Source organism: Arthrobotrys flagrans, assembly GCF_004000055.1.
Source record: "Arthrobotrys flagrans strain CBS H-5679 chromosome Unknown unitig_15, whole genome shotgun sequence".
Taxonomy (NCBI): Eukaryota; Fungi; Ascomycota; class Orbiliomycetes; order Orbiliales; family Orbiliaceae; genus Arthrobotrys; species Arthrobotrys flagrans.
Window position 1 is genome coordinate 1,684,628 of NW_027137545.1, and position 27,150 is coordinate 1,711,777.

The 27,150-nt window shown below is 45.1% G+C and overlaps 8 protein-coding genes across 10 annotated transcripts; 3 read left to right on the plus strand and 5 right to left on the minus strand.

Annotated features, from left to right (window-relative positions):
- Nucleotides 1–6,321: 6,321 nt before the first annotated feature.
- DFL_000425 (uncharacterized protein) lies at nt 6,322–6,654 on the minus strand (the record flags this gene model as incomplete). The annotated part of the gene is made up of 2 exons (XM_067633312.1): nt 6,322–6,561; nt 6,625–6,654. The coding sequence occupies 2 exons, from the start codon at nt 6,652–6,654 to the stop codon at nt 6,322–6,324; spliced, it is 270 nt and encodes an 89-aa protein (XP_067494959.1).
- An 840-nt stretch (nt 6,655–7,494) lies between these two features.
- Nucleotides 7,495–8,004, plus strand: DFL_000426 (uncharacterized protein; the record flags this gene model as incomplete). Its single annotated transcript, XM_067633323.1, has 1 exon — nt 7,495–8,004. One exon carries the CDS (start codon nt 7,495–7,497, stop codon nt 8,002–8,004), a length of 510 nt encoding a protein of 169 aa, XP_067494960.1.
- Nucleotides 8,005–8,485: 481 nt separating this feature from the next.
- Nucleotides 8,486–9,235, plus strand: DFL_000427 (uncharacterized protein; the record flags this gene model as incomplete). Its single annotated transcript, XM_067633335.1, has 1 exon — nt 8,486–9,235. One exon carries the CDS (start codon nt 8,486–8,488, stop codon nt 9,233–9,235), a length of 750 nt encoding a protein of 249 aa, XP_067494961.1.
- A 1,111-nt stretch (nt 9,236–10,346) lies between these two features.
- On the minus strand, nt 10,347–12,662 carry DFL_000428 (uncharacterized protein; the record flags this gene model as incomplete). The annotated part of the gene is made up of 1 exon (XM_067633348.1): nt 10,347–12,662. The coding sequence occupies one exon, from the start codon at nt 12,660–12,662 to the stop codon at nt 10,347–10,349; it is 2,316 nt and encodes a 771-aa protein (XP_067494962.1).
- A 1,652-nt stretch (nt 12,663–14,314) lies between these two features.
- On the plus strand, nt 14,315–15,287 carry DFL_000429 (uncharacterized protein; the record flags this gene model as incomplete). The annotated part of the gene is made up of 3 exons (XM_067633360.1): nt 14,315–14,488; nt 14,568–15,158; nt 15,228–15,287. The coding sequence occupies 3 exons, from the start codon at nt 14,315–14,317 to the stop codon at nt 15,285–15,287; spliced, it is 825 nt and encodes a 274-aa protein (XP_067494963.1).
- Nucleotides 15,288–15,828: 541 nt separating this feature from the next.
- Nucleotides 15,829–19,449, minus strand: DFL_000430 (uncharacterized protein; the record flags this gene model as incomplete). The annotated part of the gene is made up of 5 exons (XM_067633372.1): nt 15,829–17,313; nt 17,370–18,979; nt 19,038–19,216; nt 19,278–19,352; nt 19,412–19,449. The coding sequence occupies 5 exons, from the start codon at nt 19,447–19,449 to the stop codon at nt 15,829–15,831; spliced, it is 3,387 nt and encodes a 1,128-aa protein (XP_067494964.1).
- Nucleotides 19,450–21,367: 1,918 nt separating this feature from the next.
- DFL_000431 (uncharacterized protein) lies at nt 21,368–23,058 on the minus strand (the record flags this gene model as incomplete). The annotated part of the gene is made up of 5 exons (XM_067633383.1): nt 21,368–22,097; nt 22,150–22,365; nt 22,425–22,497; nt 22,549–22,708; nt 22,771–23,058. The coding sequence occupies 5 exons, from the start codon at nt 23,056–23,058 to the stop codon at nt 21,368–21,370; spliced, it is 1,467 nt and encodes a 488-aa protein (XP_067494965.1).
- A 726-nt stretch (nt 23,059–23,784) lies between these two features.
- DFL_000432 (uncharacterized protein) lies at nt 23,785–26,922 on the minus strand (the record flags this gene model as incomplete). Of its 3 annotated transcripts, XM_067633395.1 has the most annotated exons (6): nt 23,785–24,543; nt 24,622–25,342; nt 25,416–25,439; nt 25,761–25,809; nt 26,511–26,568; nt 26,644–26,922. In XM_067633395.1, 6 exons carry the CDS (start codon nt 26,920–26,922, stop codon nt 23,785–23,787), a joined length of 1,890 nt encoding a protein of 629 aa, XP_067494967.1. The 3 variants fall into 3 exon arrangements, with proteins under 3 accessions (XP_067494967.1, XP_067494968.1, XP_067494966.1); XM_067633396.1 differs by lacking the exons at nt 26,511–26,568; nt 26,644–26,922 and adding an exon at nt 25,638–25,681 and having other exon boundaries at nt 25,761–25,835; XM_067633394.1 differs by lacking the exons at nt 23,785–24,543; nt 24,622–25,342; nt 25,416–25,439; nt 25,761–25,809 and having other exon boundaries at nt 26,368–26,568.
- Nucleotides 26,923–27,150: the final 228 nt, after the last annotated feature.

Below are 27,150 nucleotides of genomic sequence, written 5' to 3' on the forward strand. Positions count from 1 at the left end.
TCTTACTCTTATAATTTTCTACGATAGCTTTTCTTATACGTTTAGTATTATTATTAAATAAGCTAGGATTTATGATATCTGAGATAACACCCGAACTTTATCTTAATAATAACGAGAATCTTATTTTCTAATAGAGAAATAAATAATCTTTATTTATTATTAATAAAGTAACTATGCCACCGTTGACTTTTAAGTTAACGACTTTTGCGGTTATTTTTTTTTGATAATTGGGATGACAGACTAGGTTTTAATAACTATAAAAAGAATAAGAAAATATAACTTCTCTTTTTTTTGAGAATAGCAATATTTTGTTTAAGATGTCGTTAAAGACGAAAGGTGTGTGTGAATCTATAAATATAAAATTTTATAAAGCTAATTTTTTAAGTTTTTATAGTATATTCTGCAATAAAAACAATACTTTTATAAAGAATATGTCATGGGCTCATGATATATGTTTAAGTATCGTAAACTTATTACTAGCGGTTTTATATTTTAGTTATTTAAAATAATTTATTTAATAACTGTAGAGTATCTTATATACCTTATATATTATATTAAAAATCAAGTTAACCGCTTCGTTTTAAGAAATTAAGATTTTAAAAGACTTAACTTTAAAAGCTCTAAAGTTATTTAGGTAATCGTAGCCTCGGAAAATGTTCTAGAGAATTAGTATAAATTATATAATATTACAATATTTATGTATGATTTTTATATTATGTTTATAATTATCCCATCCTAAATTACAAGTATATTTTTTTTTATAAACAATTCGTTTAAAAGCATATATAATATTTTATAATGATATACGAACCTTTTATTCTATAATATCTTTATATGATATAAAAGTTTTACTATTAAAAATCTTTGTTATATTGTTTCGAACGGATGTTTTTTTTATATATATAACTTTATATACAAAACTGCGAATTTATAATTTTATACAATATATTTTAACTACAAAAACATAATAAAATAATGTTAGCTTCATATCAGAATATAAAAAATAATAATAATATAAGTATACTACGAAGTTTCTTATTTATTTATATAAATTTTGTTTTTTACTCTATACTATTTATTTTTTCTCTTTTTTTTACTATTCGTTTTTTATATTAATTAAAGCTTTATAATTTCTTAGATTAATATAATTCCCTAGATTAATATAATCAACAAAATCTTTTATATTTTTAATTTTTTTTTTAGCTTTAATATAAATCCTCTTTCTACAGACGTTATTACTTAGACTTTAATCGATCTTATCTATATAATTTACGCTGTTTATCCTAACTTTCTTATAACTTATAATAATGCCGCAATAGCCACCTCTGACCTTAAAGTAAACCATAATAGAAATACTATTAACTTAATAGTTATTTATAATACTGCTTATATTGTGAACAACAGTTATACTCTTAGTTAAATTATTATTAATATTTATAACTTTAATATTATCGAATCTCGCTTATAATAGTTCTTTAATAATAACTAACAATTCACCGTCGTTAAAATTCGTTTTAATATTATTATTTTTTTTATAAAGGGGCTTATAGTCCCCGCGAAAAAATAACCCACTATAACTAAGTTAAAATTAAAAAAGGTTTTAATAAATACGAGTTTATTAAATGTATTTTTGAAATTATTCGTTAGTAATTAAAGAATACCTTAATAAATATTTAATTTATTACAAACAAAGAAAATACAGCTCCAATTTTTCAAATTGAAAAAGATATCTATGCTATTAATACAAACGTAAATATTTATAGAATTTAAAAATATTAAGTTTAATTAAACTTCAATTTTCTTTCTTGATATTTATTCAATTATAATTAAGATTGTTTTGTTCTCGCATTCTGGCTTTCTGCCTAAGCTAAACTAATCTACTAACGTATAGTATATCTCGTTATTAATTTTAGAAATAAAGTTATTAAATAAGCAAATAACTCTAAGACTTTGAATTATCTCGTCAGTAAACTAATCAAGAGTAATATTTTTAAAAACGAAATATATACTCTTGATTATTATATTTAAAATCTTCTTATTATTTAGATTAATAACTTCTTTTTTTTATTGTTCTCTATGTTCGTTGAGATAGCGCGAATTTATTTAACTTTATTAAATTTATAATTTAATAAATTCCTCGAGTTTCTACTTTTAGCGTTGTTGTTATTATTGGTATTATAGTAAATAACATTTCTGCTTACTATATTTGGTTATAAGACTATGTTGAGTTTGTTTTTTTTGTTTTTTTAGTTTTCATTATTATTCATATATTCTACAGTAGTTTGAAATATATATATGTAACTAAATTTATTTATTGTTTAAATCTGCAAAGTTTATGAAGCCTATAAACGTTGTGAAATTTATAAAATCCAAAATTTTATGAAGTTACGAAAGTGTTGTTTTTGTTGTTTCGATTTGATTTTTGAGATTTTGAGAAATTTTTATTTTTGGAGCCGGGGGGGTCCAAATTTCGCGCCATACTTGTCATGCACAGCTATCCTTTCCGCCTCATCGAATCATAGAGCAGGCTAGTGTCTTGGCGTCAAGGATATCCCAACAACATGCAGATCGACAGGTTTGTTGATGATAAGGAGTTGTAGTCAAATTGCAGCGGGATGCTAGGTTTTCGCCTCAAAAACGCCAAAATTTTGGCTTTAAAAATTAATATTAATTCGAATGATGCACAAAAAGTTCTGAAATTTTAAAATCTTATTCTTTCTAATAGTTTCTAAAGCATGTGAAATTTTCAAGTTTTTCTGATCAGAAATAAATTTATTATGATTTTTTGAATTTCAAGATTTACAGTCTCACTTTCCAGTGTGTCTCACTTCCCGGTGGAAAACGTTAATCAAATTCGCCGTTAATGTTACCTCCGTAATATTATAATTTTTCGAGATTTTTAGTAAGGAAATTTTGATCAAATTTCAAAATCAGGTAAATCCAACTTTTATACATATAAATGAAATCAGTGGCGTCATTCATTCAAATCCCAAATTTTTAAGAATGGAATCCGAGTCTTTGACAATTGATCAAATTCCTGACTCTCAGGGACTTTATATAAATCAGATCGTTATTACAGCTCTCAAGTTTGCAAAAGCCGGCCCAAAATCTCGCTGTTTCCCCAGAATTCCCCAGATATTGAAGACCTTCTGCACCCAAATACCCAACACGGTCTTAACAGTTGGTTCAACACCTATTTCCAACCTTTCTGCCAAGGTGTCCATGTATGATCCCTCTTCCAACATTCTAAATCTTTCGAGGAACTCACAACTAGCATATGTGATACAGCGATTCCACTTCTTGATGTGGGCCAGCGTCGTTCTATTTAAGTAATAGCAATACGATGGCCACGTAAACCGGATTTAAAAAACTCCCGAGATTCGGATCGAAATCCTGATGGCTTATAGCGTACCTGAAGCATACAGATATCAGTGATATGTTAAAGAAATCAGGTCTACCCTGGTCTCTTTATTGAGGCCGCTATAAAAGGCCAGATCTACCTAGCTTTTTTAAAGATCAGTCACAATCTTGTTCCCAAAATTCCGACAATAATTGTCAAATATCCCGTTCATTGAAATACTCATATAAATGCAGATGATAATTGTAAACAAGTTCCACTGCGCAACTGCGCTCAAGTTCAACCGAGCAAGCCAGCATATTACACTGCAGGGGATCCCTCAGGGCCCAACCGGCAGCCAATATATCGAGCAACTCCAAGCCCATGCGGCAGAAATTTTTAAATACTATGCCATCGACACATTCGAAGTCACAGTATGTATACATGACAGTTGTCTACATGTACACTTTGATTCAAAATTTAATCTAACAGCTCTGTTTCCAACATCAATAGCTATCCGGTCAACCAAACGCGACGTATCGTATTATCGATATAGAAAGAGCTGCTGGGACGACAATGACGGAATACTATCGGACCCGGCAGCGAATTTTGAACGTTCGAGTGAAGCTCAAATTGAAGAAATGGATTGAAATCGTGGTTTTAGTTGTCATCTTTTTGGTACAGGCAACGTCGATTGGTCTAGACATAAGGTATAAGCGCCTCAAGTGGCTAGAAATCGCCCAAGTAGGGCCAGAGGCTCTGGAGACCCTCCTAATGTTTATTCTACTCGCCTAGGCTCTCCGAATAGGTGTGTAATTTTCATACAGAACCAAAACCAAGATGGTAGACGCGGTCTTTGCGGGTGTATTTAACTCTGTATCTGACATTCGGACGCGAACGCTGAGGATGAAAGGAACTTGGATAGTATGACAGTATTTTTGCTGAGATGGATCGGGGTAGCCTAGTGTAAAAATTGCGGTTGTTTATCATCTTCGCTTTGGTTGGGAGAATCCGGAGCATTGTTCCCCGTGGTGCCTTCAGCAATATTAAGCACTCGCAAAAAATAGATTGAATACGGTATTGGTGTATTTTAGAGGAACGTAACCCGGTTAGATTTGGGCCCGATGAAGAGCAGTATTTACCACCTGGTTCCACGCTCCATCAATCCAGACTAGTATTAACGACATAAGTCCCTTTGACACTACCGTTTTATGTCCTCCTGGGATTTTGGACAACAATATGCAGCGATGTGACCAAATATATTCTGCGCTATTTGAAATTAAGATTCCTTCGATAGAAAGATGGGAATATAACTCCTACCGCATATACGCTGCGATGTAGGCGGCAATCTCAATAGATAGGAGAGGGGCAAGACTGGCTTCCACGTTCATGGATGGGAATTCCAACAGGCTTAACACAGGAAAAATAGGCCTGGAAGCTCGGAGACTTCCATATATAATTGGAAATTTATACAGTTATAGTACGGAGGGTGTGACGAACTTTGCTATTCGAAAGAATAGAAAATGTTGGCTTCTAGATAGGTGTGTCTGAAATGAACTTTGGTTGCTACACCTAGAAGGCCAGCTAGAATGTATTTTAGTTGCGTCTATATACAGTAAAAACTTTCCACTAACATATAGGCATTCGTTGTTCGGGATACCTCTGCGAGAAACATGTTCCGCACGTTGAAACGGTCTATATATCCTCGCGAGCAGATCTTGCATACCTAGGTTGACGAGATGTCATATCGTATCCTCCAGACCGTTCGCCGATATCTCGACCATTTCGTCGATTCTTCTTACAGCCTATCAGATCGCTTTGAGACGTCATGCACTGATTTGCCCATAGTTTGAAGCCGTGTAAGGAGAACTTGTCCTTGGTAGGTGGAGTTTAGAAACATTGACCGGTGATTTATATCGTAAGCTCAAGACTTTGTTGGTCATTCGCGTGAAGGATGACGCCTTTTAAATACCAGATAGTCTTTCCTTTGGAAAATTTATTTTATATATCGCGAAACAAGGTACGGTGTTGGCGTCATCGTAACGTAGGAGCGTGCGCTTCGTGGTTAGCCACTCGATCCGGGAAATGATCCTTTCACCACAACGGCGACGCTGCGGGTTTATTGGATTAGCGTATATTGTAAGGCGAGAAGTAGTGTCCTCGTCATCTTTGGGGTGCGGATATTTTCCTATAGTTTGTAGTTTTGATATGTCAAGCGGTCAGCCATATCATAAAACTTTCTCTGTTGCGCCTTGCAGGATAGAGTATTCTTCCGGCAAGATATATCGCTCTCGTCATCGTAGGGGATGTACTTCAAATTTTGTCATTCGCCTTGGAGAATAATGTCTTCGTAAGGAGCGGGTTCTAGCCGGCTTTATTGGGCAGGTCGTACATATTGTAAGGCGAGACATATCGTTTTCGTTATTACAGTTAGATGGATAGCCTAAGCGGGAGTTTGTGTCTTTGATTGCGTAGAGAGGCGGAAGATATTATGGGGCGTATGGTAATAATCACTCCTCGCCTATATGCCTTGAGGATAGGATACGGTCTTAAGGTGAGAGATAGCGTTCTCGTTATCTATACATTTCAGCTGCGTGCACGATTGGCCTGGAAGTTTGTGTCTTCGATATATGAGGCGTATGGTGATAACGGCTTCTCATTTGCTTTTGGTGGCGATAGAATAGTCTCTTGCGAGTGGTTCGTTTATACAGTAGTCTATACGGTGGTACATTGACGCAAGGCTGTTTCAGTTGGTCGACTGCTTTCGGTGGAGATGTTACGGTAGTAAGATGTTTAGGAAAGGGTAAGGGGAAGACGGGCAAGCAGAATCAGGTTGTAATAGAATAGATTTCTTCATTCAAATTCCACAATGTCCCTCCTAGTATATTCCATTTCCATCTTCCGTGCCACTATTCTATACCTTTCCGCGGCCATAGAAGATATGGAAGATGACTCCGAGACTGATAGGAGAGATCGATAATAAATCAAAGCCTCCAATAGTCCCCGCTCCTCATCCCCACAGCGCCACCAATACCCTTAACATACCAATACAACTCCTCAGCTTTTGCAACCTCCCTTTTCCATTGAAAGTTTGTCAATTCCTTTTCCCGGTGGGCAATACAGTTGTAGCAGAGGGTGTCGTGGATGGGTTCATCTCGGTTGAGGGTGCGGCAGAGGAGGGTGCGGCGGCCGCATTGGGTTAGTTCTGCTTGTTTGTGGTTGCACTTTCCACACATCTATTAGAATATTTCAGTATTCGAGTTGTTTTTTTAGGGGGAAGAGGGTACCTTGGGGAAGGTCCAGAGGTTCCAGCACATTTTGAGGGATTGTAGAATGAGACTAAGGCCGGAGGGGAGGTCTAGATGGATGTTAGTTGTGTATATAGAGAATGAATGGAAGGAATTCTTACCTGATGAATTAAATAGATAGCGGTATAGAGAGTGGGGTGTAGCTGAAGCGACGTTGATGATAAATGGTTAGAAATAGGGTGTGTAGATAGAGCGCCGTTGGTTTCGTGGGCCGCCACGCCAAACGGGGTCGACTGCGTGGCTTATTAAAACGGGTGACCGGGGTAATTTATCTTGGAGATTTTCACTTTACTTCACCATTCACTGGATCTCACACTGGATTACACGCTGGAACTTGATACCTTTGGCAGGCAGGCAGACGGGCACGCGTTTGTTTATTTAATAGTAGTACGCGGGGGCATGTACTCTGTAAATTTAGTGAAAATCGTAAATACCAAATCAAGTAATTCTGATTAGACACACCCTAAGCCCAGGCCGCCCAGAGGTACCTGCCCGGCCACTAGTGTTTTGCGCTAGTCAATACAACAGCATACAACAGCATCCAAATCTGTTAAACTTCGTTCAGGCTAGTATGGCTTTTCGTGCAAACTTTAACAGCATACACACCCGACCATGTATAATCGACAATGAAGTGTTACCCGGTTGAAGAGGGCTCACGATGGCTTCAATTCAAAATCGAATGGAATATAAGAGTCCCTCCGGCTGTTTCTTTAATCTCTTCCCCTTCTGGTTCCCCAACCAAGTTTCATCATCCGTCACCATCACCCCCACCATCAATCCATCCAATCCCAACTTTTTTCACAAAATATTCAATCCCAATTCATCCCATTCTCTACAACAGCCATCACCATGTCCCCTCTACTGCTAATGACCTTCCAAGAACTGGAGCGGTGCACCCACGACATCGGTTTCCCATCAATCTACCACTTCTTCTTCAACCTACGCGTGCTCCGTCAAGGAGCACTGGCCGAGAAACTTAACAAGGCCCGAGCAGAGCTTAGCCAGATCCAAGACGAGACGGAAGAGCTCCGAGAGTATGAATCACTCCAGCGTGTGCCGCGATCTAAGACGAAAGGTACTCAGGAAGAAAGCCATGGGACTACTCAGGAATTTGTGTCTCCACCAATTTCTGAGGATTTTGTGGAACTTCTACCTAATCATTTTGACGATACGGAGTCTGGAGATTCTGAACAACTTCCATGCGACAAAGTTCCATCGGAAGATAAGTCTGAAGACTGCGAGGAACTTCTTATTGGTTTTTCCAACGCGGAATCCAAATATTCCACCTCCGGTACTCAAACGCCCCATCACTCGCGTCGGACGAATTTACACGTCGAACCCCCCCAGGACTCGAAATGAACATACTCCCAGGTTCATACCCGGGCATTTATCCAATCCACGAGTACCCACCAATGCCAACGGCCGCCCGTTCGTCCTCTCCTTCTTCATATACTCCCTCAAAAGAAGAAACCTATTATATATCTTCAAACCCAGACACCTGTCTCCTCATCACCTGCCCGGGCCGCAGACAAGTCAAATTCTGGATCTCGCAACATTCAATCACGACCACCTCTCCCGTCCTCCGTTCCCTCTTCTACGACGAGGATAAAGTTACAAAAGTCCAGGCTTCACCACCATACTATTTCGTCTTAACATGGTGGTACCGCATCGATGCCCTCCTCCTCCTATTAAAAGTGTTAAGCCATGTTCCAACTGCCTTTCCTGCCCCCTTCGACCTCTCATTCACCACCTTCTGGCAGCTCTGCTTGACGCTGCAATACTTCGAAATCGATATGTCTCAATGGTTTCAACCATATTATAACCACTGGAGGGCCAAAAAATGGAAGACGGCTACGAACAATGGCTTGTCATCGGCAGCGTATTCAAAGATAGAGGGGGATACGCAAAGTTAGTAGCCAGGATTATCTTGGAGTTTAAAGGGTGGGAGGGGCAGGAGTGGGATAATAAGATCAAGTTGGTGGGGAGGGGCGGGGATGATGGGAAAGAGGTGACGGTGTATGAGAGGTGGGGGCCGAAGGGTATTTGGGAGCACACGAAAACCGAACACCAGCGTCTAAGGTGCTCGATTTTCAGTCTCCTGAATACCTGGTACGCCTACCACCTCCACCTCAGAACCAGCGGCAGGCTTACTTGCACCTGTCGCCCGTCGGATAACTGCGTCGTGGCGGCAAGAGACATTGCTGACTTCCTCAAAACCCACAAACTCGTTGGATACAAGCGCAACGTGGCAGAATACACCGGCAGCCTTCTCTCACTCCGCCAACTCCTCCAATCCCTCGAAGTTCGCCTCGATCGAGGCATCTTTGGGGAATTGGGGTACGGGAGCTGTAGGGTGTACGAGGGGATAGCGAAGATGATGAATGAGATGGATGGGGTGTTGGAGGGAGTTAAGGGGGTGGATTGGGAGGGAAGGGTGGAGAAGGTGGGGATTAGGGAAGTGTGTGGAAGGGAGATGGCGGTGCCGTGGATGGGGTGGCGGTTGGGGTTGGTTGTGCGAGGGTGGATTGCGTGGGCGGGGTTGAAGGCTTTTTTGAGGGGGGTGGGGCGGTTGGAGAGGTTTTTGGAGTAAGACTATAAAGTACGATTTTAATGGATAAAATTTTATTATTTTTTTGGTTAATAAAGCACTAAATGTACGTGATGTGGTATCGGTGGTTTTGAATACATGAGCTTGAGGTTGTAATCATCCATGATATCGTAGACTGTCATCTCCACGCTTACGGTGGTGAAGCCGTATTCCTATTTCCCTTATCGATGACCCCATAGTACTTCCGATGACGTGGCCCTCGCCATCAGTGTTGTCCCATACCCCCCTCCATCCTACATACCAAATATACTCGTACCGTTCCAGTCATCCGAGTGCCATATGCCGTAGATGGCTAGATATCCCTGGTGATGATGAAGATAACGAATCTATTTCCGGCTGCTCCGAGATGCAGTTCGGAAGATACTAAAGCCGGAAGGGATTGCAAACTTCATCCTCAAACGTTCAATCTGCAAATCTTTGGAGAATTCAAGATGCGTGCAAGTACCTTCCGTCCACCCATTCATCCTTCTTTCCTGCTCGCTTTCATCCTTTTCTCTGTTATCCAGGTAGGTATTGATTGATGAAATTCTAGGCCGATACCATCGACACCACCTTTTCTGGTCTCTCAATGTCAACGGTGGGCAATTCGGGACCGTCGTTAAAGATGGTGGCATTGCCGATGCGAGTATTCTCCCCTCCCTTTATGGTGCTGATGGGGTTTTTGTAGAAATACCGCTCCACCCGCATGGCGTGTGGGAGACCGGTCAATCCCGCTCACGGGAATTGCGAGCGTGGGGTTCAGAATGGGTAGCCTGGTGAGATTGAGGGGGATGGGAGTAAATAGGTTGTGATGTCGGACGGCGTTTTTCAGGCTCTTTTGACATCCTTTTTTTTTAAAAAAAAATACTGATATGATTTTTCTTTTCGTTTACAATGCTTTGGGGCGTTTCTGGGATCCTCTTTTCTGATATTATGATGGTTTTGTTTGGGATGGTGGGGTGAGGCCACGTACTGGGAGGGTTGCTTTCCGGTATGGAGTGTTTTTATTAACCGTGGAAATAACATCATACATATCATCATCATCATCGCCCCCCAACCCCATTCTCGTAGATTACATCATACATACTACCACGGTTTGGTTACGAGACTATAACTAATCAAACAACCCCCACCCCCCATCTTTTCCTCTAGCTCTAGCATTTACCTCCTCCTCTCCCACCTCTTCCACTTCATCCCCCCCCTCGGAGTCCTTGCCGAAATTCGGATCGCTGGGCAACCGACCCCGTTTATCACGTCCCTCCTTCTTCCACCGCTTCGCTCTTTCCGCTTTGAACCTTTGGATTTCTACCTGTTGACGGGCTGCGAGATGGATGTTTTCGGGGGAGGGTTCGAGGGGTGTATATTTTTTCCAGGATTGGCCGAGGAGGGCGGGGGTGGCTTTCGGGGTCAGACTGCCGTGAGGGGAGGAGGAGAGGGACCATCCGTAGGAGGTGGCGGTGGATTCTAGGAGTTCTTCGTCGCGGAGGCGTCGGGATTGGGATCTTTGCAGCTCCCGGAAGGAGTCAATCGTGGAGCGGTTTAGGTACCAGACGAGGATGAGAAGCCAGAGGGTGATCCGGGCGTCCACTGTTGCGAAAGTGTAGGTTCCTAGAAGGCTGGAGAATTCGATGTAGAATTGTACTATGAACGCAACCAACCATTTTGTGGAAATTTCCCACCCGAGGACGGTAGCGGAAGATGGGATCAGGGGGAGACCGGGTGGGGAGTTACGCCAGTAGATCAAGTTATTATTCTTCCCGCTCTGATAAGTAAATATCGTAGTTTCCGCGCCGGAGACGTTATCCAGTTCCCAGGGTGTTTGGAATGGTGAATACAGCGGTTCCGGAGGCGGGGGGTTGTAGTCTTCCGAGGGGACGCTAACGCGGTTTAAATCGATATCACGAGAGGAAACTCGGGAGAAGATGTCATTCACATCATCTTTGAAAGTGGTAACGTCGGCCATGACCCGTCGTTCTAGCGCTTTATTCCCCCCCCGGGTGATGAGGGAGATGTAATTGTGGTATCCTAAAACCTGATTTGCGTAATTCAGTGTTTCTTGTTGCAGGTCTAGTGCCGAAGCGTCGAAATTGGCGGTGGCGGATAATATGGTTTGGGCGTTCCCGGGGGATTGGGATGGTAAATGGTATTTCGCCCGGAATTGAGACCACAGATGGAGGAGGGTGTTCAGGAAGGTATTGCGGTCTTCGGATAATGCGGTGCGTAAGGAGCGGGGGAGGTGGGAGATGAAATACCAGTTTCCGTATTTGAAGTTCGTACCGGGCGGGTGGGGAGGAGAGGGCGTATATCTATCTACGGCTTTTGAATTTGGGGTGAAGCGCCAGGTTGTGATCGCCAGGTTTGCCCACAGGGACGAGAAGTTTGCGGGTATGCTGAAGGTTTTGGCGACGGTGAGCCACATTGCGACGTCTGGTGTGTTGCAGGGGGGTTGGTGCAAATGTGCGTGGCGGTTAAGGGTATAAAAAAGTTTTCGGCGGATGAGGGAGAGTGTTTCGGCATTTGTGATTTCCAGCACTTCGAGGGTTTTTGAAATGTTATAGAGGAGCGATAACGGAAGGTCTAGGGATGTCCAGGAAGCTGGGAAACGACCGTGGAGGATTGTGAGGATCAGCCAGAGCGAGGTTAGGTCTGTGGACGGGAGTTTTAGAAGGAAGAAGGGGTATATTCTGTTAATGTTACCGGGAAGGTTTAGACGTTGGCCGTCGTGGAAGGAGGTTTGGTGGGATGCTTGGCCTCTCAGCGCTGGTATGTGATATAACACCGTTCGGGAACAGACGAGGAACCTAGCGAGGAGAGCCTCCGGCCCCGTAGGCGGTACGATACTATTATCGGTCTGCGAAACTAATAGTAAAAAATCAGACGAATTATGATGTCGCGGAATTACTATCGTCCCAAGTTCGTTCCCGAACGCCGCCTTCAACGGTAATATCCTTCGAAAAGTGCCGACGTCATGTCTCAACGGCTCTGGGTATCTATGAGGGTATTCCATCGGCAAAGGTTCGGGGTCTTCGCATCCTTCGATAAACGGATTTTCGATGACGGCGCGGGCGGAGGATTTGTGGAGCCAGTGTTTTATTTTTGGAACATCGTCCTGGGAATGTATGACAGCAGTTGGGAGACTACCATCCCAGGGGATGAAGTGCCGGGACATGTCGATTCGTGTTCTCGCCGGCATGGGTACTGTTTCGTTGCGGAGACGGGAGGGTTGGAGGGAGTCGTAGATTGAAGGGGCGTCTAGGGCGGGAGGGTGGATGTCGAGGGGTGGTGGGGGAGGGGGGACACGGTGGGTGAATGAAGGGGGCTTGGTACGACGGAAGAGGGATTTGATGGTTTGGGAGAGGGAAATGGGGGAGACGAGGAGAGCGAGGTGGTAGTGTAGGAAGAGGAGGAGGGTGGAGATGAATTTGAACATTTTGTTTAGTATGTGGGCGAGGGTGAGATGCCTTTTGAGGCGGTGAGTGGATCGAATGGAGATATAAAAGTCTTGGTGAACCTCAGATATTTGTTTCTCAGGGGCTTATGAATCCCGCGGCTACGAGACTAGGAGTCCGCTATTGCGGATTTCGGTGGTAGTAATTGCTTGATGGATTCTTGTACTGTCTTTGGGAGATAGGATATGTGGTGATGGTGATGCCACGGATGATAAAGGGGGTAGGGAAACTATAGAGATGATGAGTTTTCTAGAAGGTTGAATTGTTTGGTGATGGACTGGCTGAATGATTCTGTGGTGTTTCTGAATAATGAAGTTGGGGTCGTGAAACGAATATTTGGTAGAGGGTTTTTGGGAAGGATATATGGCACAGCGGTCGTTATGATGTGAAGTACGGACGGGTGAGGGTTGAAGCCGTGAAATTCCTTTTCATTCAAAGTATTTATTATATTTCTTCTTCTTTACAGAGTTTATCGTTCACGAATACTCCATTCAGCTCAATAGAACATATACAGCAGGTATCGTGATGCGGAGGACGTTGTATTTTCCCTTCACAAACAACACACCGCGTTGTCGCTTTCAGAATCCAACACGCTGACTAACTATTCTTAGTCGAATGCCCGATCTGGAGAGTTACCCGATCTGGAGTTTATCAGACCGCGGTTTAAACTGACGTCATGTGGAGCAGGCTGAATTTCGACCTGGGGAACACCAGCGGATTGCTGCTGTCGCGTGGAGATCTCGAGGGTTTACGAACGCCCTCGGGTCAGCCGATGGGTCCGGCATGATTTGGGGCCGATTTTGTCGATGATATGGGGGTTGGAGGAACCGGCGTACGGGTTTAACGGTCCGGTATCCGCTCTTTCGTAGAGTGTCGGAACGACACATTGATATCTATCACCACGCTCCACCTGACGACGACCTTCAGTTTTAGCCGGCCAATTATAATTGCTATGGATATCTTCCGTCTGTTCAATTGGACTCGCAAGGAAGAACCTTGGAGTTACTATGTATATCAAAGACGGCGCGGATAATTCCCATTCCGGCTGATATGACCTAAATGCTATGCCACCCAAATCCTTGTGATCCCGAGCCGACCGAGACTGGTTTGCCATCGCCAGAATTCCACCGCGTGAACATTTGCCCATGGATCCCGGGTTGACATGTTCCCCGCAAGGGAAAAATAATATGCACAAGTATGCAGGTGCGCTCGTTTCAATCGAAAGCAAACATTTGTGATATAGTAGATGTTATATATTATACCCCCATCGACGTATGCACCGGGATTTTCTAACTACCGAATACCTGGGTTCTCCCATCTTGGCGGTATTGCGAAACTCGTAGCTAAGTAGGTATATAACGTTACCTTCGGTCGAAACTGTTTAATCGACCGATCGGCCGGTAGTTTAAATATGTATACGGAATCTGGGGCCTACATCCTCATATATAAGATAGGGGCAAGCTCGATATAAGATAGAAATACATCCTCTCCAAAATATATAGTGTCGTCCATATATTCAACAAACAGATTTCTCCACCACGTACCGCCAATCTTGGGCGCCCAAAACCCCCAAATCTAAGAAGCATCTTTTCAAAATCCCGCGGCATTATAGATAATTATAACAATGCCCAAAATGCGCTTCTCAACCGCCATCCTCACCCTCCTCTCCACAACCTCACTAATAACAGCAACAGGCCCCACAAAAACCCAACTATCCAACCGGTCCAAAAAATTCTCCCTCGGGATAGTCCTCTTCCCCGGCTTCGAACCCCTCGACGTCATCGGTCCCTTCGAAATCCTCCAATCCGTAACCCCGTCCCTCCCAACCCCTCCAAATTCCAACAAAAACAACACCTTCTAACGATCCCCCCAATCTTTAATAACAGGTCTCAGCCTACTACCCCCTCTCGATCTCCTTCATCGCCTCCCAAACAGGTCCCATAACCTCCCGCGCCCCCCCGCACGTCATGGTCCCCGGCCAACCCCCCGTCGACCTCTCCCACCTAATAGCCATGGACCTCTACGCAACGCACACATTCACCACCGCCCCGCCCCTCGATATCCTCCTGATCCCCGGCGGGATGGGAAACATGGTGTTAGTCGAGAACAACGACACTTCCATCGAAACATTCATAAATTCCCGATATAGCGAATTGGAGTATTTGCTCAGCGTCTGTACCGGCAGCGTACCCCTCGCCCGCAGCGGTGTTCTGAAACGCCGTAGGGCAACCACGAACAAATCCTTTTGGGGCTGGGTAACCCAATTCGGTGAAAAAGTTAAGTGGGTACCCAGCGCTAGGTGGACGCAGGACGGGAAGATTTGGACGAGTTCGGGTGTGGCCGCGGGCATGGATATGACTTATGCTTTTTTGAGTAAAGTGTACGGGAGGCAGGGGGTGCTTGACAATGTGATGAATGCGATCGAATACGCTCCGCATACCGACCCCCACTGGGATCCCTTTTCGGTCGTGTGGGAAGTATGTATCTCAATTCCTGCGAGTTGTTCGGTACGGATACCAATAATAACGTCCACCTCTTCTACCTAGGTTCCCGGCGCAGACCAGCAAGGCTCTCTTGAGAGCTGTGTAAAGCCCGTCGGATGGTAAATCCGTCTTTATATTTTTGTGTAAATATTTCTATCTGTAGTCATATGTAGAATTCCCATAAAAAAAGGTATCATGACAAGACTATTCGTAAACACATATTCCTGGTTGTTCTCACTAGTGCACCACTTCTCCGGACAAGAGGGATACAAACTAAGGAAAGGGATTATATTACAAAGAATTGAAATTCAATAGTTTAGGACCACAGGATGAACATTTTTATCAAAGCAAAGTTATTTGCATAAGGCCGTTTATGCATGCCATCAGGACGATTGATAACCATAGGAGTGATGACCACGAGTATAAAGTACAAAGTTGAAGGAAAAAGTAGGGTACACCGAATCGGTGCGCTAGGTAGGAAACAAGAGAGAAAAAACCATAGAATCCTAAAAGAAATATCGCCGAACGCGCATACGCGCCCCCAAAGCATAGAAATTGCAGGTGCACCAAATAACAAAAATGAAAGAACAAGACAAAAAAGTGGCATCCGTTCCAGGGACAGAAGAGAATGCCGTATATTAAAATTAGTCTATACCTCCCCATCTTAAATATAAGCAACATCCATGGCATCAATCACCGTAGGAATAGTATTGATGCTGACCGCACTTTCACCCCCAAAAGCGCTAACAAAACTCCCTCCTTGAAGTCCGACCCGGTTTGTAGCGCGGAAGAAGACCTCTTCCCCCCTCCCAGTACCACTATCACTATCCGTATCGGCACCACTATCACTCTCAAGGCTGCCACCTTCGTCAGGGCTACTCGCGTTTTCAGGCTCGTGAGCAAACTGACAATGAACAGCAAACTCACATGCTGACAGAGTCTGATCAGGACAAACGAAGGTAGTGGCATGCTTGAATAGCGGACGGGATTGTGGATCGCGGCCAACTTCTGCAGGAACTTGCTTGAAAAAGGCAACAAGGCCGGTTCTTGCGATGAAGGCGTTCATCAAGGCGTGAACCTTGCTCCAGCGGTGGTAGCTTTGAGAACCGCGACTAATACGAGCCGTTCCGGTAGCGCTACTTCCGCTGAGGGTACTCGTACCAACCCTGCCAGTCCCTGCAGGGGTAGGTGCGGGGGCCGGGCGGTATTCTTCTGAGAATATTCGGAGGAAACGGAGCAACAGATGTCGGAACGGCCCATCGACACGTGGAAGCTGATTAGCCTTGGACAAACCAAGAAGGAGACGGAACATGTTTTCCGTGGCTTTTCTGTACAACTTCCGGTGCCCTGAATTGAAACGAGCTCTGTCCTCATGAACAAGGTAGAAGTCACGAAGTCCATTACGGAAGAATCCAACAAATTCGCCAGGGCCCCAAAGCTTTCGGAAAAGTGCTCCCATAATGTTCTTCCAACCAAGTTCTATGTCTAGATCATGCTTGACAAGTTTACGGGAGATGGTTTCGAGGAACGGGAAAAAGTGCGAAAAGATGCTGACATCGTCCGTAGGGTCGGTGGGGAAGATGTAGGGGCGCTCAGAGGTAAAGAAGTTCTTAAGAGCGGTGAAATGACCATGCTGTTCCATTTCAGCGATACGAGCAGCTGGGCGAATGAGGCCGAATTCAAAAAAGTCAGCAATCGATTTGATGGCTTTGTCGAGGAGATGGTGCTCAATGCTGTCGGAGGCGGAGTTTGGCGAAGGCCCACGATCTTCTGGTTGATATTCTGTACCATCCTCATCGTCTAAAGACTTCTCAGTTAGAGCTGCTTTATTTTTGTTTGACGCCGTCACGACTGGCCGGAAAGGCTCAATCGGTCTTGCGACCATTTCCGGAGCTTTACCAGGTGCAGCATCGTTGGGTGTAACTGAAGATGATTTCTTCGCAACAAGCTTTTGTTCGGCTGCCGTCTCGTTAGTGACTTCTTTTTTGACATTCTCCTGTTGAGTAGTTGTAAATTTCATCGGCTCATATTTGAGAAGTTTTGCCAAATCGGAATGAAGCTCCGGTGGAGTATTCTGAGATGCTTGGGCCGACCCGGTGTCGATGAGGTCCCCGCAAACTGACTCGGAGGGTAGAATCGCTAGGACTGTCTCGATGGAGCTAAGGATTCGTTAGCACCGATCAAAATAGCTATAGGATAAAGTACTTGCTCTTCATCCGGCCTCTTCACATCGTCCGAAAAAACCAAAGAGACCGCATCATCATAGCTGACAGCATTCACGTCCGGCGCATCTCGTTCGATAAACTCGATACGCTTCTCCAAGAAATTTCGACGGATCAAGAGCCCAAGTCTCTCAGCAACAGTATTGGCTTCAGCCATCGAAAGCTCGTTTTCGGCGCTATACCAAGCAACAATTCGACATAGTTCCGTGATGGACTGCTTGGTCTCGTCGCCCAACTTGTTAATAGGGTTGAGGCTGAGCATGAAGCGAACGGGGCCAATGATGAGTTCGGCGGCTTCGATGAAGGTTTGAGAGCCAGGAACGCGTTGAAGGCCATCTCGAATATCTTTAGTCCAAGCAACGAAGAACTTTTGGTTCTTGACGAAAACATCGGCAATAGCCACGACTTTGCTTTCCTTCTGGTTGTACTCTTCAAGACGTTCGTCGGAGATAATCTTTGCGAAAGACCTGATGGCGTCGCAGTTGAGGTCACGGCCGTCCGGGGCTCGAATTTTTAGCGTCTTCTCCATCAAGAAACTTCCTTCCTTTCGCATCAGGGACTCAAAGATGAAACCAACGCTCCCTTCGTTCAAGAACTCCAAGGCTTGGTCCCAATATGATTTAAGATCTTGAACAGTAACAATCTCTCGTCGGCTTCCAAACTTTAACCAAAGCTCCATAGACCTGAATTTTTTGTCAGATTTCTCAACATGTTTATCGATAAGCCTGAGGCGGTGAGAGAAGAAACAGGAGTCGTCGCCTTCCCTGGGGCAGGATCCGCTCCGGAGCCAATGAGGACATTCCACACGTCGAATGTCGTCCAAACGGTGACGCTGACCCTTTGAGTAGGTGCCGGAATCGAAGAAGCGTGAGAGATTGTAGAGGGAGACCAACTCGGCCAGCTCATCGAAGATGACATCCTTGGGAGGTCTTGGGGTGACATTCATGGCGAGACTCTCGGTGGCAACAGGGTTACCAAACCAAGCATCACAGGCCTGTTCGATGAAACAGATCAACCAATAATCGCAAGCTGAGAATCCGACGGTCTCCACATGATTCTTAGAGAACTTTCCCATGTTCAAAAAACAGTGAAGCATATCGACAAAAAGTGATGGCCACTCGATATCGTCGTTATCCGATCCTTGGAAACTGATGAAAGAAGCAACACCACGAGCGATGAGGTAGATGTTGTAAAGCTTCGCCGGAAGGATATCGTCCAAGAACTTCTTGAAGATGGCTTTTACCGCGTTGTCAGTCCTCCAATACGGTTGGCCCAGCAGTCTTGCGAGTGGAACGAAACGGGTGAGGAAAATGATTACACCGAAGGTGTTGCCTCCGCTCTCGTCGTTCATCAGAATGTTGGTGATGTCTAGAAAGTGGGTGTGAGCCAGAGGCTCGGACATTTCCCGAACAGCGTATCGCTGGAAGTGAGGCTTGTGATGATTGAGCAACTTGGTTGCGTAGTCCATCATCTGGCGACGCTCCAAATCCTGCAGTTCCAAAGGGCACCTGATCGGGTACCGGAACAACGAGACCATGTCTCGTTCGGCCTGATTCGCGCAGATTGGGTCAGGTGCGTTCCACTTGGTGATGGCTGTGACGATTATATTAACTTCCATAGAGAGAGGATAAGAGATATCGAGGCTTCATACCTGCTGGTTGAGGCGGTGGCGGTGGCGGTGGCGACTTCGGAGCAGCAGACTGCCGCGGGGCACGGTACCCCGACTGACCAGGCCCGAGAGGCTGGCCGTTACCGTCGCATAGGTGGCGGTAGTGACAGTAGGCATTTTTGCAGACGCCGGTATCATACTCGCTTGGGCAGACAAACTTACTAAAAAAAACATCAATATCAATTAGCCATGGCTACGGCAAACATTGGAGGATATATTTACCGTTTCTCATGCGAATACATGCAGTGTGGGGTCTGACAGGAGCCCCTAGCCCTCATGACGGCGCAGAGTGTCGTCCTAGAAAACGTCAGCACGCTACAGACAATCAATGGCGGTATGATAGTAACAGCACTTACGCCATGGCGTTACGAATATCTTGTGGGACCTGAGACATCGTGTCCTATCAGATCACAGAGAAGATTAGCGGCTAGGAAGATGTTAGCATAGTTCAACAGGAAATAGGAAGAATAAGAGGATTTGCAGTTCAAGATGGATGCAATGGGTCTGGGTGAAAACTATCGTGTACCTCTGAAGGATGTTAGTAAGCGGAAAGCTGTCAGTAGCGTTGAAGAGAGAAAAGAGCTTGATCGATATCAAGCCGAAGAATGGTGGTTAAAAGATACTGCTTGGGAAAGCTGTAGTCTGTCTAGACTATTGGATGATGGAGAAGAAGTAAGAAGCACGTGTCGTCAAAGCTTCCGGAAGCTTGGAGAACGAGAAAAGTGCAAAGATGAAGCAGGGTAGGAGAAGAAGCAAATGCCAGATAGCAGCTGAACGGTCAAGATAGATAGCACGATGCAAAGCCTATCAAAGTCACTTGCAATGGTGCGAGGGCTTTGTCGTGATGGTTCGTTGCAGGAGGCAAGCAGGAAGAAGACGATGATGAGGATGATGAAGTGGAGGAGGAATGCGTAGAGCGGATCAAGGAAGGGAAGAAGAGGGGGCTGTGGAAGGGAGGAGGCCTTAAGTACCCACCAATATCAATACGGAGGAATTTTCCCTAGCGGCAGGGCGCATCATTTCAATACCACCCGCCGTGGCGATATAACAAAGGACGTCGAAACGATCCCAACCGACAGCCCGCTGCACCGAAGGCACGCTCGATGGAGATCCAACGCCACATTTCTCAGGGAGATAGAAGAGCCAGTCGTAATTATTACCGGCTCTTGCCTTCCTCTCCACGTCAGGAGCCGAGCTAGCGGAGATGCCGGGAGTCGGGCCGGTGGTCAGTGAAGTTGTGGTAAGTCTGAGGATGTGATGATGGAAGGAAAAGAGATGATGTTGGCCTCTCCCTTAGCAAATATCAGATCATCTCTCTCCCGTGCGCGAGAGGCTCTTTGACTACTATTCACCGTCTGATACTTACCCAGTAACTGCGGCAGCAACATTCATTCCAGTCTTCAACCCTTCGATGTTTAACTTGCAAACCACGCGCCTAAGAGTCTGTGGATTTGTTGGCGGGAATGTACGAAACTGAGTAAACCTCTACGAGTTAATGCCTGCATGCCTGCCCATCTATCCTACGAAATTCACTCGAGTACTCCTTACAGCAAGACGATATTTTTTAACGGTGAGATTACCTGGCTAGCAGATCGTTTACCGTATGCTGTAGACGCCATGTAAAAGTTTCGTCGACATTACACTTTGTTTAACACTTTGCTTTACGACCGTTGACCTCAATAATCTCGTGATCAAAGTCAATATGCAGGGTGGTAAAGAGTACCTGTACGGTACAGGATTTTTAAGGCTCTTTGAAGGGTTATTGTTATATTTTAAGATTTCTTATATATAAAGTGCTTTATCAAGTCGCCTTGATTGCTTCGACAAAACTTGTCGTTACTCCAGTGGTAGTGGAATCCACAAGAATTTCGTTTCAGTCTTGTCATTGTCTCCGGCGGGCGGCGGTAATATTATAATGCATCACAGGGGGGTATCCGTATATTTATACGATACGAAATACAACACGACCGTAACCGGCAACCGGAGCGGGAAGAGGATCAAAGTATCGCATGCACGTTAAAACGGAGAGGACTGAATTAAATGGTACTGGGGGTCAGACGATAAAAAGAGACTAGACATCGAAATATACTACGTATAGATGCAGTAGTCGCTAAGGGACTCAGAGTAGCCAATTGAAATGCGACTGAAGGGGGACCCCAGCGTAGCCTAGTTTCAAGCCCCCAATTTGTCATCTTCACTGTCCTGATCACTCGGATATCGGAACATACGACGCCTAAGTATCGAAATAGAACCAAATACTGGAGGAATCAATCCAATCTGCGTAATCTACAAACCAATCGCCCGTAGATACTTCAAAGCACGCTTTTAACCTCCCCCTTAATATACAAACTCTGCACATTACACCACCCCACCAACCCCTCCCTCCCATTCTCCACCCCAACTCCACTCCCCTTCCACCCTCCGAACGGCGCCGTCGCCACCCCAAAAATATGTTCATTAAGCCACACGCTCCCCGCCTCCAACCTCCTCGCGATGCTTTCCGCCCTCTCTACATCCTTCCCCCAAACCGACGCCCCAAGCCCCATATCCGTATCGTTAGCCCGTCTAATAACATCCTCCTCGTCATCCCATTTCACAACCGGTACGATCGGGCCGAAGGGTTCTTCTTTCATAATCCTACTTTCTTCCGAAGGATTGAAAACGATGGTGGGGTCGATAAAATATCCGCTTTGCCCCCCTTTCTCTTCAGCTTTGTACCGGAACCTTGCAGGATCACCACCTAACACAACCTCCCCACCAGTCTTTTTAACATCATCCATAAACCCCATAACCTTCTCGTACTGCATCCCATTATTAACCGGTCCCATGAACACCCCTTCCCCCATCCCATCGCCCACCTTAAAGTTCTTGGCAGCAGCAACGAGTGCGCTTACAAACTCCTTTGCAATCGAAGAGTGTACATATATCCGTTTAGTAGCCATACATATCTGCCCGCTGTTGAAGAACGAGTAGAACGCTATTTGTGCTGCCACGAGCGGAACATCCACGTCCGGTAGAATAATCGCCGGGTCTTTACCCCCCCTGAACAACATGATCAGCTTAAATCCTCAGATGGTAGATATAAAAAACTTACAACTCAAGGGTAACCCTCTTCAACGTCCTACTACAGCTCTCCATCACCTTCCTACCGGTAACCGAACTGCCCGTAAACGAAATCTTATCGATACCTGGGTGGGCGGTCATCCACGGCCCTAGATTATCGTCTCCACTAAGGACATTAACCACACCGGGCGGGAAGAATTGTTGTGCCAGTTCTACCAATTTCAACCCAGTGTACGGCGTAAATGGCCTTCCCGAATCATCAGCATCCCTCAAAAATCACATAGATAATGATAAGGGCGTACATACGAAGGCTTACAAACAACCGTATTCCCCGTCAACACCGCATGAGAAATCTTAAGCATCATAAGCATCACAGGAACTACCAAATCATCAGCCGTAATTCATATAATAATGTGAACAAAATACTCACAATTCCACGGCACGATAGCCCCACCGACCCCCAACGGCACATACCGCTTCACAACCTTCCTACCCCCTTCGTCAGCAACTACCTCGTCCTCAAGTTTAAGAGTCGCCAGTCCCTGTATCTGCCTCTCCACCCCCGCCACCTCCAATAATGCAAACATATACTGCCCGAAACCCCAAAATTAACAAAAAAACCCAGGTCGAATTGAAAAAGGTTCATGACTACCGGCTTCCCCTGCTCCCTAACCAACATTCCCGCGAACTCCTCCTTCCTCCCAACAACGGCCTTCACAAAACTCAATAACGCATCCCTCCTCTCATCCCAAGGTGTAGCCGCCCACCCCTTCAACGCCCTTCTCGCGGCATTAACAGCATCATCCAAATCCTGCTTCGTAGACACCGGAACCGGTGGATTTGGTGCCTTTGTCGATGGGTTAATAGAATACCGCGTTTCTGCGGTGGTCGTGGGTTTGCCGTCGATGATGTTGGTGAAGGTTGTGAAGTTTAGTTCCATTTTCGGTCAATCGGTGAGGTATTCGGATAGGTAGACGGGTGGAGGTATAAAATGGGAATGTTAAGGAGTAGTGAGGAGTGGAGGGCTATATATACCCCGCAAAGTAGATTAGATCGGGTATGTATGAAAAGGAGAGGGCCCGTTGGAATATGGTTTGTCGCTACATCTCCTGTGTGCCGGGTTTTCGGCTAAATTTGGCGGGCCGGGGACCGGTTGGGTGTTCTAGGGGTCCCCTTGTCATAGTAGGCGAGATTTTTGGATACTCGGAAAAATAATGGGATTTTGGAAGTGTTGAATGGAGAAGCGGGGAGGATATGAGAAAGAAATCGATTATGAGAGTTAGATGATGATGATGATGATGCGAGATGGAGATGGTCTGGTGAACGATATTGTTGCTGGTGGGGGTTGGAGTTGAACGCGTTTGGAGCGGAAGGATAGAGGGTAAGATATTTTATGTTGCAGTGGCTCACTAAGGGTCTCGACCAAGGCTTATTATTATTATAGCTTTTACAGGATCAATTCTCAAGCAATACAGAGCATAGGTCTAAAACAACAGCATCATACAACCACTACTAGAGGTGTATACGCCATCATGTTCACCATAAAAACAAATATAATAGAACGAGTAAGCTCCCAGAACAATTACGGTTTGAAAGCCTTGACAACCATTGAACTATTGTCAGACACCTCGAGAGTACGAGCTTCCCAGATCACTCCAAGTCTCGACTACTCCAGCATGGGACACCGTCCTTTCCACAGGGTCTCTCTAGGCATGATATACTGATACCAAAAGTTATAATACCCCTCAATATCTCTATCGCAGTACCTTTGCACCCCACTAACAATTATATCCCGTTGCAACAAGGGATCCGCGAGTTCTACATCCAATCCCTCCTCTTGTGCTACCACCCTATCCATCATGGACTGTAAAAACTCCTTCCAACCACCCGGTGACACCGTGTTATCCACTAGCAATGGAAACTCCAAGTTCTTATGCTGAAACACGTCCATTTCGATCCGTATATTTCGCATGGAACGGTATTCCCTACCTACGAGGGATTTGTAACTTTTATGTCCATGGATACAGAATGTATAATTTTCCAGGCGGATGGGGTTTGCGGGGAGTCTGATGTCATTGATTGGCAAGTCAACAATCCAGGTAAACATGTCGCCTACTCTACGATGCGGACGGAGGGGACATCGCATTTTGCAGGTATGGTATCTCCCGTATTCTGTGATCTTGTAGCCACGGTTTAAGTATTTCTGGATAGCTTCTTGTCTTTTATCTGAGATTTCCGCGAGGGATAGGAATCCTTCCTTTTGGAGGACTGTGTGGTATGGGAAAAGGTTGTAGGCGCGGTTGTAGGTGAAGAAGTTCATGATGTATGTTGAGTAGTAGCCTTCTAGAATAGCTAGCAACGCGGGTCCTCGGGTCAGTATGATATCGATATGGAGGTCCTGAGACTCTTTCTCGAGTCGGAAGACCTATATTGTAGATGATCATCATCTTTGTTAGTATTATGATAGTTGTTTTGTTCTCAGCTTTTCAAAGGTGGAACTTACGTCCTCGATTTGTGCCCCGTCGTATACATAATTCAACACTTCCCTGATTGCCTCTCTATCAGCAATTTCCGCACTTTTTTCCATCCCTGTCTTCGAACTATTCGATCTGCTACCTCTAAGTGAAGCTTCAATAGTCTCACCCTGCCACGGGAACGGCACAAACCCAAACCCCTGCTTCTCAAGCACATCCGCCGTCTTCTTCAACGATTCTTCAGAATTCGTATAAACATCCAAATCCTTCGTCGTCCACTTGTCACGAGTGAAAAACTTTAAAGCAGTGCTTCCACTAACTAGTAGATTATTATCTGCCATTGTTTGGCGGAAGACAACGGGATCTTTGAAGAATTCACGGAGGTGGGCGTCGATGTTGAAGATGCAGTAGGTTATGCTGTGGATTGTTTTGCAGGTTGAGAAGAGGCGGAGGATGTCTGGGAGGTCGAGGTGGTTTAGGATTCTGGAGTAGCATGGTTCGAGGTTTGCGTTTAGGATGTCTAGTATTGTCGGTGCAACCCTTTTTTTCTCCACGATAGTGGGTTCCGTATGGGGTTTGGGAGGATCCATTGGATGGTGAGTGGTGACAGGGATTGAAGTTCTGCCAAGAGCTTTGCAAAATACAACGTCTTTGATGTGTTGTCTGTGAGGTTGTTTCTTGGCTAAATTTGGAAGGTCGTTTCGGGTTACCCTCGCAAATTTCCCCGCCGAAACATCAGGCACCTTTACTCTAGTACTCTAACCCGATCTCAAGTTACCACGATAGATCGATAGCGACTGGACCTTATAATACGGAAACTGACGAAGCCTTTTTGACGATTTGAGGACTAGAATATCGCTGATTAGCCGTAGAAGCTATCTCCCCGGATGGAAGAGTCTATGGCGAGTTATGATGACAGGAGTTTTTGGAAGAAAGGGAAAGAAGAGAAGTAACAGATAGAGTCTCAATGTCATGACGGCCAAAAAACCTTGGAAACCTCTCCCACAAAAACAACGCACTGGAATATTCCCAGCCTGGCACATACATTTTACCCGTCGAAAGTTCAGGAAGGAAAAAGGCTTCGTAGAGCTAGGGAAATCAAACGTGCTGTGGAAATCTTTATTCCAAGGCTGAGACTATTCGAGGGTGCCTTAGACTGTAAGCTTACTGTAAACGTTGAGTAGTAGATATTGAAACCTCCTCGTTGATAGGTGTATCTGAGAGATGCTTTTATAATTACCATCACTTAAATCCGACTGCCCTGCTTCTCAATTTCAGGCTTTATATTCAGTCAGTCCCCATGTCTGAGCCGTAACAACACATTTCTGTAAGAGTTTCCGCCCAAAAGCCCAAGCGCCCAAGAGCAAGTGGTAAGTTCGGTGAGACCCGGCTTGCAGCTGGGCGTAGTGCCGGCGGTGACATCGCAAGCAGTTTGGATGAAGGTGCTAAGATGACCATTGGATATTTACCCATCTCCAGATCCAGGTGATCGGCGGCCAGAAATTGTGCTTCAACGGGTAGATAATCGGTTCCGAAGCAATTCTCTCGCGCCGGCCACGACAAATCGCCGAACTGATGCAGGACACTAAATGGTGTCCTCTGCAGCCTTACCTCGCGAGCTGGAATTTTGACCCCATCGATGCAAAGGGGCATACACCGTGTATCGCAGCCTCCAACGGTTCGAAAACGCATATAGTTTTTGGTTTCATAGCTCACCTTCTTCGGAGGACATACCCTCGGCCTTGGTACTTCAACACACCTTTTACTGTCCTTTCCTAGAGTCCTCTCTGTGGAGGCACGTAAAACCCCATCTTTTTCTGGAAAGCTGGCGATGGGAAAAGAGAAAATGCGGTCCAATAGGTGAAGAAGTTCGTCAGAAAGGTTGCGTAGTATGACAGTATTGGTTGTAGAGCGCTACCCCTAATCAGGATTACCTCGACTTTCTTTTTTGTTCTCTTCTGAATGAACTTGTATACCTGTGTAACTGCCGATTAGCAGCTGTGTTGCCAAGTGGGTGGAAATAGACAGTAGCTATGGGTCATGCTACTTACGTCCTCGATTTGTTCCACGCCATTCAGGGATCCCTCGGTTTCGAAAACCTCGTTGTGGAAGATGTCTAATTGGCGAGCCCTATTAAATTCCGCCCTTGCTCTTTCTCTCCTATTAAGTGTTTCCTTGAGGCTCTCGGCTTGCCAAAAGTAGGGTCCAAACTGGTACCCTTTTGTCTCAAGAGAGCGTCCTAGTTTGATGACAAGTCGCCAGGAAATTGATGGTGTCAACGGCATCGAGGTATTCGAAGATTGCGCCGTACAAGATTGGTTGGCCAGCATCGAGCAAGGTCAAAAGGTTGACAGGCATCTTGCAATTGATGTGATGTTAGCTGATGCCAAGAGGTGTTGGTAGGTTGGACACAGTAAACATTATAATTATAAACGTCGGGACCGACCTTGCAAAAATATGACCCCCACGGCTTGATAGTTATAGGCGCCTACCTTGAAATACTATCTTCACAAAAGGCCTACATCCCATATCGCCCTTACAATGCTATGATCTAAAAC